The sequence below is a fragment of the Saccoglossus kowalevskii genome, chromosome 16 (assembly GCF_978046115.1).
Source record: "Saccoglossus kowalevskii chromosome 16, keSacKowa6.1, whole genome shotgun sequence".
Classification (NCBI taxonomy): Eukaryota; Metazoa; Hemichordata; class Enteropneusta; family Harrimaniidae; genus Saccoglossus; species Saccoglossus kowalevskii.
In genome coordinates, this window is record NC_140656.1 from 14,936,956 (window position 1) to 14,955,746 (window position 18,791).

The following is an 18,791-nucleotide window of genomic DNA, read 5'->3' on the forward strand; positions in this document are numbered from 1 at the left end:
CTAGTGAAAAATGCAGCCTATTCAGATAGCAAAATTCAAGAGGAAATATATCACAAACAAACATTGGGGAAACCGGAAGTAAGGCGGTACGATTTGATTTGTTTACAGGCTTGTATACAGTGTTGTTTTCAGAAGGCTGTTTGAGGTTGTTTCTGCTATCTTTTTTGTGATATGCCGAAGAGAAGAGAACAAACAACTGAACCGGATGAATTTCAAGGTTTGTCCGCACAACCGGGTTTACATATATGCCGCCGGATTTCCATAATTTTATGCAATTCACAATTCCTGGCTAGTCCAGATCTCGAGTTCACTCAACAACTTCATGACCAATCAATCTCCCAGGCAGAGTTCTATTTCTACGAATATACTTTCTGTGGTCTAACCCGAACTCTGGGAAGGAGAATGCTTCATGACATGAGGATTCAAAACTCTGGAAATGTTGATGTAACGTTGATACAATTAATCTTTTTCGCGGTTCCATGCGCACAACGTATTCGTTAAATGTCAATCATATATTTATGTAATTTTTTTAATTTAATACAAATTGATAATAAAAATAAACAAGGTATTTTTTTTCCGAATTTAAATTCAATATTTTAATGATCATAGTTGCTTGTAAACGCAATGCATGATGTATCTAGAGACTGTGTATCCTTCTGTATAGTACTATATAGGGCTTAGCCTTAATTTATTTAGTGTTATTTTCACTGATAGCTGAATGTGGTAAAATAAACCCATGGAATATTCAAATTATAACAATTGAATGCATTTTTTCTTCATAAACCAGTGAATTTAATAGATAGTTTATGTGTTAGCAGCGTCAAATTTTTGTATTTTGCATGATATGTATTAATGAGATAAGAATAAAAAATGTATGCATACTTTTATGTTGATTTGGTGGAAAGGCACGCTGTACACAATATCGCAATACTAACAGAAAGAAATCATGAATTGCACTTTGGAAGAACGTACATGTACTAGTACTATAGATTTCATAAAAATCATGTCCTACTATAACATTAACAGAATGTTTTAGTTTGATAAGTTATTCATTGTTCGCACAAAAATTAGATTGCCTGCAATGGAAATCCAATGCATCACGTCAAATGATAGATCTGGTTGATAAAATTGTTAGCTTCATAACGGCTGTATTATCTGATCAACCCCACCTTTGGTTTGTGGATACGTCACTTGTATCAACCAGCTTTATTTCAGCAACCTTGGGGTTGCCATGGCAACATATTTACTCAGCAGTGTCTCTTTATTGGCCAAACTCTGGCCCCCTAGTTTTGTTATTTAGAATAAACCTACCCCTATTGGATCTCAGACACTTGTGTGTGATTGTGCATCGTCCCCCCCCCCTCTCCCTTGTGGTATGCAGCCCTATCGCAACCAGGATTTAAAACCTTATATTTATCATTTGTGTTACACAGAAAACAAATTAATCTTGAACACCAAAAATTCTCTATTTCTTGCAGCAACATCCCATTCACACAAGAAACACAAAAAAGATAAGCATAAACACAAGAAAAAAAAGAAGAAAGACCATCGTTATGATCATCCTCATTATGAACTGAGCACAAGTCAGGCATCTGACACTGCTGGTGCAAGTGATAGTGCTGGAAAACCACTGTTGAAACTCAAGATTAAAATTGGAGGCAAAACATTTGGAACCAAAAAGTAAGTTTGTTCTACTCATGTTGAGTGTGGAGTTAGTGTTCAATGCTTCATGGGTTAGTACCTTTGGGGTTATTTACTCCATATATTCGAATCTTAGACCTGAATGATTGGTATTGTTGGGGTCATTTTTACTCCATGTATTTAACAATTTTTGACTCTGAAACTTGGGAACATCTGCTTTTCAGTACAAACAAATGTAATATACAATACTGGTAGTGTTTTCTCACAGGTTTTCCGTTGTGGAAAATCCAAACACAGACTTATACAGTGACAAAAATAATCTGAATATATTTGAATCAATAATTAATCACAAGGTGATGTAAGTACTGTGTTATATATGCTTAAATTATACCGATATACATATTTCAATTTTTAATTTTTCTTCAGCCATCTCAAAAAATAATTATTTGTTCTTGATCAAATTAATAAATGAGATTATCATAATAATCAATCTGGTAAGAGTTCTCAGAGCTGCTCATCTCGTACTCTTACAAGACTTCGGCCCCAAAACATTTTGTTAATTAACAATAGTGGCCAACTCCAGACCAAGTACTCTTTAACTAACGGATATGTCATGCTTGTTCTTATGTTCTATATTTTAGAGTTGACAGAATTACTATTCCTGAGCCATCCAGTGAAGAAGATGACACATTTAAACCATTTAAATGTACGTAACAATTTGTGTTAAATCAAATTATAGACCTTAAAAGAGGTTGCTTTCTGAAGGTATACGATTAAATTATGGTCTAATAGTAAAATCAAGAATTTTAAGATTACATATATGGTTTGTAATATCATTTTATATGTAAATGTGAAACCAAGGATTTGAAATGACTATCAAAGTGTACACATTGCTAAATACATCTAACCAACTACCTGTGCAAATCCCTCCGATGAGATTTGTGAACCAATCAAAGCACATCTTATTAAAACAGATTGTGCCACTCCAGAAAACAGTCTGTACCACAAGATTTGATTGGTTGTTGATCATTGAACAAGATTATGATTTGCATATACTAGTTGGTTGGATGTGGTTATGTACACTGACAGCCTTATTTTAAAAACGTTCTCACCCTCAAACTTTATCAGATTTGAATCAGATTAGTGTTTATATTTTGTAATTAAAAACGTTTTATTTTAAAGATGATAGTACTGTAGATTCAGCACCAGCCCCAGTAGTAGAAACCAAAGTAGAGAAGCCACCAAGAAAGCGTGGAGAAGACAGTGACGATGAAATGTGGTTAAAAAAATTAGAATCCGGTGAACTGGATGACAAAGATGATTGGAGGAAAAAAGATCCTTCTTTACTGACTGCCAGACAGAGAGCTATGCTGCATGGCCCTAATCTGGACGAGGAGGAAAAATTAGTCCAGCTTCCATCAGGGTATAAAACTCAGGAGATGACGGAAGAAATGATTCAAAGAAAGGCTCAAAAGGCCAAGAAAAGAAGACAACAAGCCCAGAAAAAAATTGAAGAAAACAAGGTGCTGGAAATAATTACATGTATTGGTTTTAAATGTGCTTATTCCGTGCATTATAAATTGCCGTGTAAACTGTCTAACATGATTTAACTTAGGGGGATTTTCAATTTATGCACTTCTACTGCTGTTAAATACTTTATTTTTGCTTGAAATTAATTTTCGCTATTTTCACTGAAGGAATGATTCAGTGAAAGCAAAACCATATTTTGTTTGGTCCTAATTTGAAATATACTGGCTGTCAAAAGTAGGTTTTACTATAGTTTTATCCTATGAAATCTGTGTGACTATATTGACATTGTGGTAGAGATAAGCATAGCTCCCTTTATGTAGTTAGCAGATAATAATAGCCTTCTTCTCGAGGCATCGATTATATTGATATCATTTTCAAATTTAACGTTAACTATAATAGCAATTGTCTTTCTCCTCAGTGTGGAGAGTTTCCATGTTTGTTACTGTTCACTTGCCATAATTTCATTGCGATAGACAGACCATAACCTTAACATTTAGTCACATGTAGTATTGTATATTATTAAAATGCTCTTGTGTATGGGTGGCACAATAATTTGCACATAAAACATGGGATGTTATTGTGTATAAAAAAAAATTGTACTTGGTGGATACTGTATCGATAATGATAATATTTATCTCATTTCTAAGTCACTTTTGAACTAATAAAAACACAATTCATTCATTTCATTTCATTACAGAATTGTCAGTACTCAATTCTATCTCTTTCAATTTCAGAAACAAACAATTGATAGGCTATTGAAGAAGCAGGAAACAAAACAAAAAGGAACTCGGGTATTAAATCTATTGTTGTTTATTCATAAATATTATTTCACCAGCGTATCATGAAAAACGTGATTTAATTGGCCGTCCCATCATTTACTATGTATAAAAACATTGCCAGATCTGTTAATCCTCCAACAGGGCCAATTTTGTTGAAATCTGACTGAAAGGTCACAGTCTTCAAGAAAAAAATCAAATTGTATGTTACTAGTAGCACAAACAAATATGTTGTGGCTTCTGATTTCCTGCGTATTTACCAATACTTATTCAACTTCATTTTATCAAATTACAAATTTCCTAACTATAGTAAGATCATATATCTTCTAAGATCAATATACAAGTGTCTGTTGCATCAATGACACGCCAGTGAATTATCACCACTTGTTGCCTCACGATAAATCTTCGTGTGTAAGTGGCACGTCATATCGATAGTTACTGTTATTGACTCTTTGAATTATGCTGACTTTGTAAATTAACATTGAAATTATATTCTATATATATTCAATCTTTTATACAATTAAATAATAAAATATTCTATGCATTCTGATCGTTAAAGCAATATCACAAACATAAACCATTGATGTATTGTAAACTGGTTAATTAACACTCCCAGGAATTTTCAAAATTTTATATTATTCATGAAAACTCATCGATATTCAAAATTATCACTGACTTGCAAAAATGAAATGAAAGCAGTTTACAGTAATTCATTTGTGGTGCTAATTTGTTTGTTCTAGGGTCGGCCTCGGAGGAAACCAGACATTCCGAAAATCACCTACGTCAATAAGCTACACAGCGTGTCTATATCATTGCCAGCCGGAGTAGATTTCCCACTTAAAAGACAGACCTTGGTTGAGTAAGTTTATTAATCCTAATCTATTTTTTCAATCCCCCATTCAGAAAAAGTCTGAAAATGTGAACTTGTTTGTGTATATTTGTTTGCACATACATCTCGACACATGCCTGACTGGATCATATCCAAACTTCATACACCATGGTTGGATTGATGACTGTTTTAATACTAAACTTACATCTGAATCAAGCATTTACGCCAATTCGGAACCAGATCTCAGTTGTGGATGAAATTCATTCAGAATTTTTACATAAATTAGATATTATAGGACTATGGATGTACATTAGTTCTTCAAGTAACTCAAAAATCTGTATTACGGTACTAAAACCAACTACTGTAAAAAGCTTAATTATTCACTGGGTTTTAATTTTGCTTATTAATTTCGCTGACTGGAAAGTGCACTAAATTAAAACCCAGTGAATATGTAAAATTGAGCATAGAACACATTATCTAAATGATAAAACCGTGAATTTAAAACCCACTGAATATGCCTGAAATGGTAAATCAGCGAAATATAAACCCAGTGAAAATTAGTCATTTTACAGTACATCACTGTTTTTTTGCGTACTTTGACATTATTCACTGTATTTTATCATTGTCTTTAGGCCTTCCAAACGGCGGCAGGTTTGTGGCATGACAGGGTGTAACAATACCAAGAAGTATTGCTGTTCCAAGACGGGAATACCACTTTGCAGTTTGGAATGCTACAAAAAGAACATTGCAACCATTCCCTGTGCCTCATAGGTTAACAAAGAAACATACAAGTATCATGTAACAGTGGCACCTACTATTATGTTGGAGCCCTTGGCTGCACTCACCTGTGTATAGTTTATTTTCACAATGTTGTCTATTACTGTCAATAATAGAAACACTTATGAGTATTTCTGCATAATTATTTTTTTTTATCAACATGTATTTAATCCCACAATATGGGAATCTGAACTGCATGGGTTTAGGTATTGAAGACAAAAATGTATGTATTTATTTATTTTTTAAAGGCAGTTCAATGTTTCTGTATCACTGGAGATGTTTGAATCACAAAGCCCGTTTATGGCTAAATATGTCAATCATAGTTGACCTAGTGTAAGTGTGTCTTCACGTCAGTCAGATTTTACAAATGAAATAAGTAATATTTTAATCATTCAATATACAACAAATGAAATTTTTGGTTTACATATGATGTGATTCTATTGAAGATGTGCTTCTAATAGAGCAAATATGGTATATTTGATTTTGTTGTGAACTGAACTGAACTAGATTTCACACATTTTCTCTCAATGTTTTGATTGTGTCTTACACAGCCCATAGCCTGTGTTATTGCAAATTCCAATAGGCAGTCAGTTAATCTGCGTTGATCTCAGAACCAGCATTCAGTGTATTACATGTTAGTAGATCTTGTAACAGTATCCCATTTCTACATGTACTGGTATTACAAGGTGCACCTCAGACATTTTTTTTCAATTTCACATACAGATGAAGAAATGTTTGTTTCTGTTAAGAGAGGATGTTTTGTTAATCCAAATCCAGAGTTATGGGCAAACCAGGATTGTCATTGCATATTACAGCGTATGACACGGTGGGAGTGTGTACAAATCCCTAGCAGTCACTGGCTTGTATACATCTGGTAGCATCGCTTATGTGTGGGCTTCGAATACAAAGACAACGTTCAGCACCGTCAATGTGGTGAAACCATTGACGGTGCTGAACGCGATGCATGTAATGTAAATTTCAATTGACCTCACTGTGATGACGCATGCGTTGTGTGGAATACAAAAAAGAGCGCACTGTGTACACAATGTGCTAATAACCTTTAACGAAGTTATGACATAAGACATATTATTTGAAAGTGGCCACCAAATTTAACAACTGCTTTCTCCTTTTACAATACAATCTAAATGAGCTACAACAAGCCGAAATAGGTCCTGATTGTATACAGCGCCACCTGTGGCTGTTCCCGGCTCCGTGCGTCCAACTTTAAAAGCATTATTTGGTAAATGTTGAACATACATTTTGTTGTGGTATTGAATAATTTTAATACAAACAAAATTAAAACCGTATAATTTTTAAACATTTTTCTGAGACAAGAAGCAAAACCATTTTTGACTCTAGTGTGTAAAGCACACAATGGGACTCTTTGCGGTTAATCTGTGTTTGTGTGTGTATGCATGTCAGATTTCAATGAAAGTTGGTAGATAGTGCACTGATCTGATCAGTTTTGAGTAAAAAGCCATGGATATTTATTAATGTACACTTAATTTCAAAAAGACTTAGTTTACAAGTGCCTGTGGAAAATGCTAAAAACCTGATTAGTTTTGAATTGAAATTCAAGCATAATAATTGCCTAATTTGCTTGATCACATTTCATTGAAATTAGATACATAGATGCTCTGGGGTAATCCCCAGACATGATTAGTTCAATGTTGAAAACCATGCATATTGATTATCTAATTATTACCCATTTTATGACATAGAGGTAGAGGAGCTTTGGAATAAATTAGACTGCAAACCACAAATGTACAATCAAATATATTTTCTGTGAGTATTATAAACTTTAATACTGTTGACCACATTGTTTTCATGTTGTGCATCTCATATAGCAGACAAATATCAGTTGCCAAGCTTCTTGTTTGAAAGGCTAATCTTAAATTTTGAATTATTTTTTTTTTAAAATGCCCCAAATACTCTCAGAACACACAAGTTCTAAGCTTCCTTTGATTTTTCTTTGCCTAACATGGAAGACTGACTTCAAGTAATGTAAACACCACTTGCAGGGTTCCTGACAAAGCAAATCCCAGTGACATGCAGAATTTTCACACCTATACATAAATTGTCTAGATCACTGTTGTTTCCACAAAAAGTTGATTTTACTACACTGCCTGAATTGTAGAAATTATACTGTTTTTTATTATATGTAGTGAAACTATGCTTTTCAGAATAAATTTACATAATTTGTGTGCTGTATGTGTATTTCTTTTGTCTCAGTTTGAGATCTAATTCCCCTTTCGCATAGCTTAGATCAATGTTCTAAGTGACGACAATGTTATCCCACAAATTTTACTGAATATTGGTACTTAATTTAATTAATGATGTCAAGATACAGTACACTATACAACTAATCGCAATAACATCACAACTTGTGCATGAAGGCAGCGCAGCAATGTTATTAATACGGTAGACATGTATTTTAAAAATAAAGGCAGTTTAAGTTGAATTCAAATTTTGCACTACTGAGCATGTTACTGCACATGTATACAATGCATTGTGGGAGATAACTTCATATTTTGCACTACTGAGCATGTTACTGCACATGTATACAATGCATTGTGGGAGATAACTTCATATTTTGCACTACTGAGCATGTTACTGCACATGTATACAATGCATTGTGGGAGATAACTTCATATTTTGCACTACTGAGCATGTTACTGCACATGTATACAACGCATTGTGGGAGATAACTTCATATTTTGCACTACTGAGCATGTTACTGCACATGTATACAATGCATTGTGGGAGATAACTTCATATTTTGCACTACTGAGCATGTTACTGCACATGTATACAATGCATTGTGGGAGATAACTTCATATTTTGCACTACTGAGCATGTTACTGCACATGTATACAATGCATTGTGGGAGATAACTTCATATTTTGCACTACTGAGCATGTTACTGCACATGTATACAATGCATTGTGGGAGATAACTTCATATTTTGCACTACTGAGCATGTTACTGCACATGTATACAATGCATTATGGGAGATAACTTCATATTTTGCACTACTGAGCATGTTACTGCACATATATACAATGCATTATGGGAGATAACTTCATATTTTGCACTACTGAGCATGTTACTGCACATATAGACAATGCATTGTAGCGGAGAACTTCCTGTTGAATATGATAACAAAACTATGACTATTTTTGAAAGTTGTTCACAGTATTAGGATTTATATCCATAATATACAACTCTTTCATGCAATGTCGCAAAACAAAATTTTGAGATACAATGTAGTAAGAAATACCAATTTTTACTAATATCCATGACACATTCATTTGGGACACTTGTATAGCAAAAAATTCTCTGGTCACTCCAATTGTGTTTACTGTATTTTCAGTTACCTGATAGTACATGTATGAACCTATAACAAGATTATGAAATATCTTCAATTTGTCTCAACCAGCAGTTTCCTCTTTTCATGAATTCACAAAATAGTCTGCATTTTCTTTCAGAAGATTGGGAGAAAAATAGCCAAATTTTTTGAGTAAAAACTGAAAATTGACTCAAATTTTGTTCGTTGGATCCAAAATTAGGTTTAATTTCCAGATATATTGAAGAATATAAGAAAAAAAGCAGTAAAATTTGGGCAAAAAAGTCTTGTATTGTCAAAGTGTGAATGCAATCGGGACAGAATTGAAAAATAGCGTTGGAGCTCTTAATGAGAGCTTCAGATACTCTAAAATGGAAGCACACAAACTAGTAGTTTTATAGTTACTGGCAGTATTTTAATATTGAAAAGCACATAAAAATATGAAAAATAAATACACAAATTCAATAAATCTCTATTTTAATATAAATGTGATGAAATATTGTAATATCAAAAGCCCAACTCCACAAGTACATATAAAACATACTGGTGGTCACAGCCATATACATGGGAGTTGAATTGTCACTCTGCAATGTATGGTAACCGGTACTGTAAAATCTGTATTAGAAGCCGCGGCTTCTATTAAAATGATACAATGCAACAGAAGGGATGCAGCTTCTATTAAACCATCTACACATATGAGAAATGATGAATTTTTGGTTATCAATTATTCAAAAAAAAATGCAGCTTCTAACACAGTTTTTAAGGTAATACAAATAATTTTGGAATTTCTCTTATTTACAAAAATGCATGAACATTTCGCCATGCCTCCCTCCTTCCCATGAATTCCTGAGACCGCATATTTTCACTTGCACACTATAACCTTATCAGCTGTTGATTATTTTATTTCCTCATGTGATAGATTAGCAAGATGAGATGAACCACGTTTCAAATATTTCATCATTTCTTTCTTCACAAGATAATGTCCAGGAAATCACATGTCTGAAACAGTAATAGAATTGTCACTGTTGCACATAAGACAACTCGCTGCATTCAATTACGAGGTAATAAGGTAATTGTGAAAATAAATACAACTCATGAAAGTTTGGGGGAACTGCTAATACTTGCTAATAAAAATAACTTGCTATATAAGGTCCAATGTGAACAACAAATTTAAGGACACGAACCAAATTATTTAGTTAACTTTTTCATGTGGGTGAAAATCTACCATGTAGGCAAAACTGTTAAACCAAGAAGACCAAATTTCAATATCGTGATGGTGGAGGTGGTGTATACAGCTATTGTTACAACTGATAAACTTTTATTTTGGACAATTTCAACTTGATCCAATCAAATTATGTATTTAAATATTATTATACAATTGCAACGATGGCCAACAAGTTCCATCTGTGTGTTGCTAAATTCTAAAGCAGAATTAAAACTCTGCCCCAGTGGTGGCGGCACAGGGGAGGTCGCCCCCTTGAAAATAATGTTGGGGGCGTGCCCCCCTCTAAAATCAAGCTGAAACTCTTTGTGTCAGCAAAATTTCCCCTCAAACTTCCGAGAGAATATGCCCTGGAACCCCCTAGTAAGGTCACGTTCGGAGCGACCACTCACTTTCGGCGTGAGGGATGGTGAGCAGATCCCCCTCCCCCATATGCAAAATTTTGTGTCGCCGCCTCTGTGCCCTCTATTGTCGATGTACTTCATATAGAACAAAATTTGTAATTAACAAACTGAACAACATCTGCTATTTTACTTTGTTATTTTACTTTGTTATTACCTTGCAGGCTATGACTAAGTTTTGAAGACCACACTGATCCAGAGTAGAAAACAATGCCTTTCCTGTACATGCACGGCTATGCTGACTGATTGCCTCTTTTAATCGATCCTTCACATATGACAATGTCACACAATCGTACTATGACAAAAGAAATACAGACAAAAATTATTCCCATAACACAAGACATGATGAACAATTATGTGAATATACAAGACTTGACAAAAATCAATCTACCCAGTGTTTGAAAATATATTATAATTATTTGATGATATCTGATGATATAATATGAAGTGATAACGTGAATACCACAAAGTATGCATACTGAGTGATAACTGATTGTAGTAATATTTTAATGAGAGATAAAAGCCCAAAATGGCAACCAAAAACATTTTGCGCTGTGCAAATATTTTCAATCAATGACAGGGTTCTATTCTCATCACATTGCTTCTGCGTCATGAGTAAACAAAGGAAAATATTTGAATGTGACATAAACCTGATGCACAAATTTCAAATAAGGAAAACATTAAATTCATACATCATTTCACGGATGGGTAGTTTCTATTGTTTTTCATGTCAGATGTATAATAATGGTCCTGATCATTAAAATATAACTTATCCAAGCAAATGCACTATTAATAAAACAAATATAGTACCGGTAATGTCCAAAAACAAGATACAGTGTTCGTAATTCTGAACACCAAAAATTAAATGTGTGGCAAACTGGCACACTTGGGCAGCATGTTCAATTCGCATAAATTAGCTTATAATTTATAAGTATAATTCCATGAAAATGCAATTTCTGGGGTTTTTTTTGATCATGTGAAAGAAAAATTATCTCCTGACCAACTTGTATTTTTATAGACTCTCCTTCTGTTCATAGAAAATACAGCATCAACCAATATTTTGTCTTTTATGCAAATGTAGACATTTTACAAACAAACATACTCACCTCTGTATCAATTCTCATACCACAAGCACAGAATATAACTGATTTATTCTGATTCAGTGGGTTTCTGTGAAGAAGAAAAGAAATTCAAATGATATGCTCTGATCTCTATGCAATCATAATGCATAAATATTCACTAAGTTTAATTTGAGCAGATTTTGCAGAGACATTCACTGGGTTGTGAAAAAAATTATACCGGTACATTCTATTGGCTGCCACAGCTACAGTGCCTAACCAAGGCAACAGAGATGCATTGTCTCTTTACAGGTTGGGATTGTCTTCTTGTGGCAACAAATTGTATAATAATAGTCATATTTTAATAATCCATCATATAATTTGGGGGTTATGTACAATTCTACAAATTTGACTGATATTTCACACTGAAAGTGGTGATATGCATGATATGCAGTGTGTATACTAGTAGTACTGGTATGCAACGGTACAATTTTTATTGCTGAGAATCTCAGACTGGATAACAATTGATGATGCAATGACAATAATTTATGATAATGATGAATAATGATAATTTTGAAAAAATAGCTCTAAAAAAATCATTAGTGGACACCAACAGGCTTAGACACGTTTTGTGAAATTAGCATATGATATTTTTAGCATAAATTAATACATGATGCGTAAGCATAGTTTCACCATAGAAAAAAATCACAATTTCTCTTTTGGTTTGCCATTCAGATTTAGTCATGTAATAAGTTATCCCCTGATATTACTTATTTGTAAAGCTGGTTGATACTTGTGGAGTCAAAGGGTGTATTATCCCATCACCTTTGATTCGTGGATGATACTAATCCATGACGTCACTAGTAGCAACCAGTGATATCAGGTGACAGCCTCATATAATCAACGAAAGAGTGTTTTGTTTCTTGCTTGGTGTAAACAACTTCCATCTGCTCATGTTAATGGTAAAGGTTGACTTGACAGTCAGCAATGCCACCTACTTTCTACACACAGGGCATATAAGTTCATCTGTTTCCAGTTTCTCCACAGCAGCACAGAGTGCAGCTTCATCAATCTGTCTGCTTTTCTCATAGTCTTGTATAATTTCTTGTTCTTTGAGAAAAAATTAAAAAGTAATTATCATTATTATACATCTGCCAACGTAACGCCATAGGCTACAACGTGCCATAATTTTGCGTTTTTTTACGAGGTATTTTCATTCTACCATGTTAGGAAATGCGAATTCCAAATATGGAATGCTTATCCACGTAAGCGTTCTATAATAATTAAAACAAACATGGACTCCACACAAATTTCGCTGATTTCGTTCTAAACTTTTTGGATTTCCGGATTCCCATGATGTATCCTTGGAAGAAAAAGATGTATAATAATAAGGTTATTACGAGGATACCTCAAAGTATGCAATCAGACAGTACGCCGTTGCATCGACCTCATATTATTCACTGTTGTACATGTAAGAGTTAAATTAATCTACAAAATAAATTCACTAGTCTTGACCAATAGGCAAACCCGACAGCATTGCTACCTACTCTTACAAAGCGTGTACAATGAGGGATTACAGCCATTCAACTTTTGGGACAATTCATCTCTTGATCTACTAGCTGGGGAGGTATGTAAATGTGTCGAAATGGACATTGTTGTATCGTTCATTCATCGGAAATGTGCTACAGTCGGATAAATTGAGTGTCATTGTCCATGTTTGTCTTAATAGTCCTTTGAAACAACGTGATCGGCTGGGAGACAGTGAAACTGCAGGTCGAACTTCGCAATTTTTACAAATTGTGAATAGATACACTGTAAGAAATGGTATTGTGTGGAAGTTTGTGTTTTCAACTTGTAAACTTGTAACTTGTATGTAAATTGGTGGAATTCAGCGTTGATGTTTTTTTAAATCGCTGACGTGCCGTTTTATTTCTGGTCGGCGCCACACTTAACGAAAATAGATCTTCAAAAATAAAATTATGATGCCATATATGAACTAAATAAAAAATGTGTATACTCCTAGTCCCGAGTCCCTGTAAAGCTCGGCGGGTTTTGTGTGTACGGCGACCTGTGAATGGACATGTTGCTGGGAACTTAACAGAAAATGAACCGTTGTCTGGTTGTCATGACATTGACCTTTGCAGACATAATCAACGAATGGTAAAAGTGGATTCACGCAATCCTGTTGTTACATTGTATCATGGAGGTACTAACGGAATATGATATAACCTCAACGATTTTTTAACGTGACCATATAATATATGTCTAGACACTTTCTCTACAATAATATTTTTAGGAGTCCTTAGGATTTTTTGTTGTAGACTCTCGAAATCTTGTTTTTGTTACAGTTGCTAATATTTAAAACATGTGAAATCTGTGAAGTAACTAGTTTGTCTGTTGAATTTCCAGTTGTGAAATACGTATTTTAACCCTTCACAGCTAAACAAACCCAGTGAGCATGTGTGATGACCGTAGTTTCATAATGCGCATATATAATATGCTCGCGTTAAAAAAATGGGACCAAATGGACGATGTTTTGGCAGTTTTTACATTTATTTTTTAAAATATTTTGTCGTAATTTATCAGACATATCAATCTTTCCTGACGCCTAAATCAGTCTATTTAAGTTTTTATTCAAGAGCGTGTTTATTGTGACTTGCGTGAATGGGTAAGCTTCGTTTGGACAAAAGACTGTTATCACTGTAAACAATGTTAAATTATTCTTCTAATGCTAAGTTCATCTTTGAAAACAACTATTTCTTTTATTTAAAAAAAATCATGCCATTTTCCCATCAAAATCCAAGCCAAAGAAGCATACTACAACATCGGCAAATCTCTTCCGCGTTGTGTTCAATACATTAACATATTTAAATGAGCTATGGTGATTTGAACATGTTGGCATCATCCAGCATTTTGATTGGTTAATTAGCGAGTTGACCTATTAGCTCAACTCAATATACGATCGGAATCATTTGCTTACGATGAAACTAAGTTGAATTTTATTTGAATCTCATAACAATTCAACGAATTTATTTTTTTGTGCGTTATTATAATCACTACTGAGTAATAATCAACAAATGCGAAACGCATGACCGGATTGCGCAACTGTGATCGTTTGCTACTACGCAATGCAGTTGGTTTTCATTTCTATTTGAAACTTTGTTTAGAATATACTTTCATTACCAATAGAATAAAAGCAAATGTATTTGAAAAATGACACTGGGCGACACTGTAATGAAATTTCAGGCGATGTACTTTTTAATTCAGCAAAAATTATTAATTATTGTTAATTCTGCAATAGTTTCTTTCATCTTGAATGGCCCAACCATGGAAGGTACTAACTGATGGCATAGGAAGTCTGTGTAGTTAGATACAATGAAAATGGAAGTCCCCACAAAATATTTAATAATTATTTTTTTTTAATTTTGAACCCCAAATAAGCACCCACCAGCCGTGAAATCCACAGGGCGATTTTTTCGGATGGGCAAATTTATGGCAGAATCCGGTATTATATAAAGAAAGTATTATTATGGACTTCTCGTGCATAATGCCGATGTTTCATACTGTTTGTAGTTTGCATATGAAAGTGGTTGTTGATGCCCCTCTAATTATTCTACGTTGTTGACAATGCCACTCGCACTGTGCACATTTTAGCACTAGATCTAGTGCCAGTAGTGTAGTCACATGGGACCCACAATGAAAATACAACAACTGTATAAGTTTTTCTATTTTCATAGAAAATTTCTAAAATCCAAAAGCAAAGAATTGGTGATTATTTTTCATGAGCTGAAAATATATTTATATTTATATCAATTATTGATAAAACCTTTACCTTCTTTCAACAACTCTACTTTGATTTCTTCCATGACAGAGAAAATCTCTTCAAAGTTATCAGTTCCATCAATAACCTAAAAAATTCAATAAATCAGAATGTACCCAGCACAATAAATGAATAAGTTACGAGCTCATACATTTTTAATTACAGTACCATACATTGTGTGCGAGAAGGTTACATCTCACTCAAAGTGTTTACAGCAAATCTCAGAAGTATTGGGCAGCCAATTTGCAAACTCGCTATCGAATTGGCTAACAGCCGGCTTGTGATCGCGTCCACTCTTGGCGAGTCTATATTGCATTATGGGACATAGAATGTTTTTACGCAACCTGGTACATGTCTGGATTCCCCTGAATGATTCAAGTTTGAGCCCGAAACTGGTCACAGTCAGCTGGCGTACAAGTGATGATATGATAAATACGATTAATCCCCCGATATTTATTATATGAGGGTAATCATCTTGAATACTGCTTGAAACTAAATAGACAAGTTGAGAAACAGTTTCCTACAAATCAGGGAGAAAATAACAAACTTTCACGCTCAAACAATCCGTTGGGGTTACAATTAAACCAACCGCTGGAAAATCGACCTCATTCGTCGTTTTTGTGTGGACACGAAGAGCATAGAACACTTTTCCTGGTATATTTGAAAGCGAAATCGCCATCCAACTATAAGACCATTGCTGATTAGCTCCTAAAGTATGAGGATCGTCTCCTACTGTTGCATAGATTTGTCTTAAGTGGACGTGACCGCAAGACGACGCCAGCGAGATTCGAAAGCCAATCGTTTAGTCAAAACCAAAGCAGTTAGCCAATTCGCTAGCGAGTTTGCAAATTGGCTGCCCCTATACTTCTGAGACTTGCTGTAAAGAGTCATCATAATTAACCCTTTCAACACCAGTTCCCTCTTTTCAACACAAATTCACAAAATAGTCCTGTTTATAGACTTCACTTTCTTTTAGAAGATTGGAACAAAAATAGCCAAATTTTTTTGAGTAAAAACTGAAAATTGACTCAAATTTTGTCCGTTTGCTAAAAAATCAAGGTTCATTTTGTGAAATATTGAATACAAGAGAAACGTGCAAAAAAAATTTGGGCGAGAAACTCTGGTGGTGAAAAGGTTAAGGTATAATGGGTAGTACGTAGGTGAAAGTTTTGCATGAGAGTGTCTTACGTCTGGTACGCTGGAGTCTTCTTTCAAAGTTGGTAAATATCCATGTTCTCCTCTCAGGATTTTCCACTCTTCTTCCATCACATTTTTCACAAATGAAGTATTTTTACTTTTCTCGTCATCTGGTTGAATTTGTCGAAACTTCTGAACAAGGCTTTGACGGTTACTTCTCAGGCGGTCGAAGCATCGCTGTTTTATCATAAAATTAATATAAATTTATCTTTACAGAGTACACTTTACAGAGCATGTTAATAACAGGGATTTTTTTAAACAAGGGAACAGGGGCCCTCATGCCATGGCCATGCACCCCCTTATCCTGGGGAGCAGATCCTCTGGCAACCATAAAATTCTGATTGACCAGGGATCACATGCGACAAAATGTATATTCGCTAGATTTTATTTTCACTGAGTCATCCCTTCAGCGAAAACAGCACAAATTAATTCCAAGTGACAATAAAGTATTTTACAGTAACTGGGAGTGAGTGTTAGGGTTAGGGGTACAAAAGGAACTCTTGCCAACATGATAAACTGCACTAGTGAGCCAGTTTATATACTGTAAACGACTTTAATTTCACAAATTTTGCGAGTCAGAGGGAACTGTCATATTTTGTAACAAGGAAAATTTCTCTACGGTTGACAAAACGAGTATAAGTGAATTTTACAAACTCTGGTTTTCATGAATGCAATAAAATCATTAACATTGACATCATTACTGCATTGCACTATGGGATATACATGTATAAGTATAGGAGGAGGGGGTTCTCTCTAAATCCGACACAGATCCGAGAGAACTAAATGACATTGCACATGCATATCTGGTTTGGGTATCACCTGTCCGTAAAACACAGAGAAAAAACAGGGTTCCCGACAGACACAGTTTATGTATGTCACGGCTGCATATTGATACTGAGACAACGTGTGCCACTAGTCAATTCTACAATGTTATGTTTACTTCTTATTAGAATGACATAATATACAGCGCGTCTTTTGTTCAATTGAAAACATTGTATCAGCTATAACACCCCGAACTCGTCTGCTATCGCGAAGTTGTTGTTCAAGTTGGGAGCCTGAGCCTGGCCGGGGAGCCTGAATTTGAAGTTTTCAAGGTTAGATTTTCGTTGATTTTTGGAACGCGTCGTTTACAAATGTAGATAATCGACACTCACCTTTCTGTATGTATCTTTCCAGGGTGGTGTTCTGCCTTTGTACAAGGCTTGGCGTTTCGAGAATTGAATAGGAGACTTACTGCTCAACGATGATGCCATGATGTTGGTTTTCAATGAATGACTCTAGAGAACAGCGCCAACTAGCGACGAAATACAATTTTCCTGGAATGTGCAAAGGTTCGGACATATGAGACTTACTAGGGCTCATACCACTAATTGAAACTCCATAGACGACAATGTTAACATATGAAGAGATTGCTATATGAAAATGATAAACAAAGTTGAAATCATGACTATAAAATGGGAAATCAACATGCCAGTAATCAACCACATGAAAAAAACGCACATGTTGGCCAGCTCAAACTCTTGAAAAACTCAGGTAATCAAGACACACCTACTATATTTGGATTTCACCTAGAGAAATCACTGGAAAAAAACATCAAGATTAGAACATCCAAATACACGCAGAATAAACCCACAGGTACACAGCCGTAGTAAAGTAGTAAACAAAAGACCACATGTTGTCCCACCTTTGACCCAGGTGGTGCACGCCCCCAAACAGAGCGCACCTGAGAAAAAAAAATATTGAAAAAAATTCATTGGTTCTTGCAAGGCATTTAAATTGACGAACGGTGATTGGTTGATTAATGGCTGGGATATTAGCTCATATTTTCTTACTTAGTGAGGGCGGAAAATACTAATTTACATAACTAACGTGTTCAATGCATTTATTTCATATTGCGTGTTCTCAAATGGCGATAAGTGGACTAATGTTTTAGATCGACGTGAGGTATGTGTGCTTGTTGAATGATGTCATTAATTATTTAAAGTGTATGTAAACGTGTAAATTAAGTCATCAAAAAACAAAAATATTATTTTCTTATTTTGGGGGTGATTTGGATGATTTTCATGTGTTCCGTGTATATAAAGATAGGATATCACGAATTGTACACAATGATATTTATTTATTTATTTATTTATTTATTTATTTATTTATTTATTTATTTATTTATTTATTTATTTATTTATTTATTTATTTA

At 34.5% G+C, this 18,791-nt stretch overlaps 2 protein-coding genes across 2 annotated transcripts; one reads left to right on the forward strand and one right to left on the reverse strand.

Annotated features, from left to right (window-relative positions):
* Positions 1-65: 65 nt before the first annotated feature.
* On the forward strand, positions 66-7,764 carry LOC100376652 (INO80 complex subunit B-like). The gene is made up of 7 exons (XM_085491110.1): positions 66-217; positions 1,479-1,680; positions 2,283-2,347; positions 2,824-3,164; positions 3,906-3,962; positions 4,688-4,806; positions 5,409-7,764. Exons 1-7 carry the CDS (start codon positions 172-174, stop codon positions 5,545-5,547), a joined length of 969 nt encoding a protein of 322 aa, XP_085347236.1. The 5' UTR covers positions 66-171; the 3' UTR covers positions 5,548-7,764.
* A 1,528-nt stretch (positions 7,765-9,292) lies between these two features.
* Positions 9,293-18,304, reverse strand: LOC102809230 (RPA-interacting protein A-like). Its single transcript, XM_006821129.3, has 8 exons — positions 18,146-18,304; positions 17,752-17,913; positions 16,589-16,774; positions 15,413-15,488; positions 12,579-12,690; positions 11,629-11,692; positions 10,680-10,817; positions 9,293-9,898 (listed from the first exon to the last, which is right to left on the reverse strand). Exons 2-8 carry the CDS (start codon positions 17,848-17,850, stop codon positions 9,869-9,871), a joined length of 705 nt encoding a protein of 234 aa, XP_006821192.1. The 5' UTR covers positions 17,851-17,913; positions 18,146-18,304; the 3' UTR covers positions 9,293-9,868.
* Between the last annotated feature and the right edge of the window lie 487 nt (positions 18,305-18,791).

Coding starts and splice junctions, on each gene's coding strand:
- LOC100376652 (XM_085491110.1), top strand. CDS start 172: ATGCCGAAGAGAAGAGAACAAACAACTGAACCGGATGAATTTCAAG. Junction 2,348..2,823: donor CACATTTAAACCATTTAAAT/GTACGTAACAAT, acceptor TTTATTTTAAAG/ATGATAGTACTGTAGATTCA. Junction 3,165..3,905: donor AAAAAATTGAAGAAAACAAG/GTGCTGGAAATA, acceptor TTTCAATTTCAG/AAACAAACAATTGATAGGCT.
- LOC102809230 (XM_006821129.3), bottom strand. CDS start 17,850: ATGGCATCATCGTTGAGCAGTAAGTCTCCTATTCAATTCTCGAAACGC. Junction 15,489..16,588: donor AAGACTCCAGCGTACCAGAC/GTAAGACACTCT, acceptor TGAATTTTTTAG/GTTATTGATGGAACTGATAA. Junction 10,818..11,628: donor GTATGAGAATTGATACAGAG/GTGAGTATGTTT, acceptor CTTTTGTCATAG/TACGATTGTGTGACATTGTC.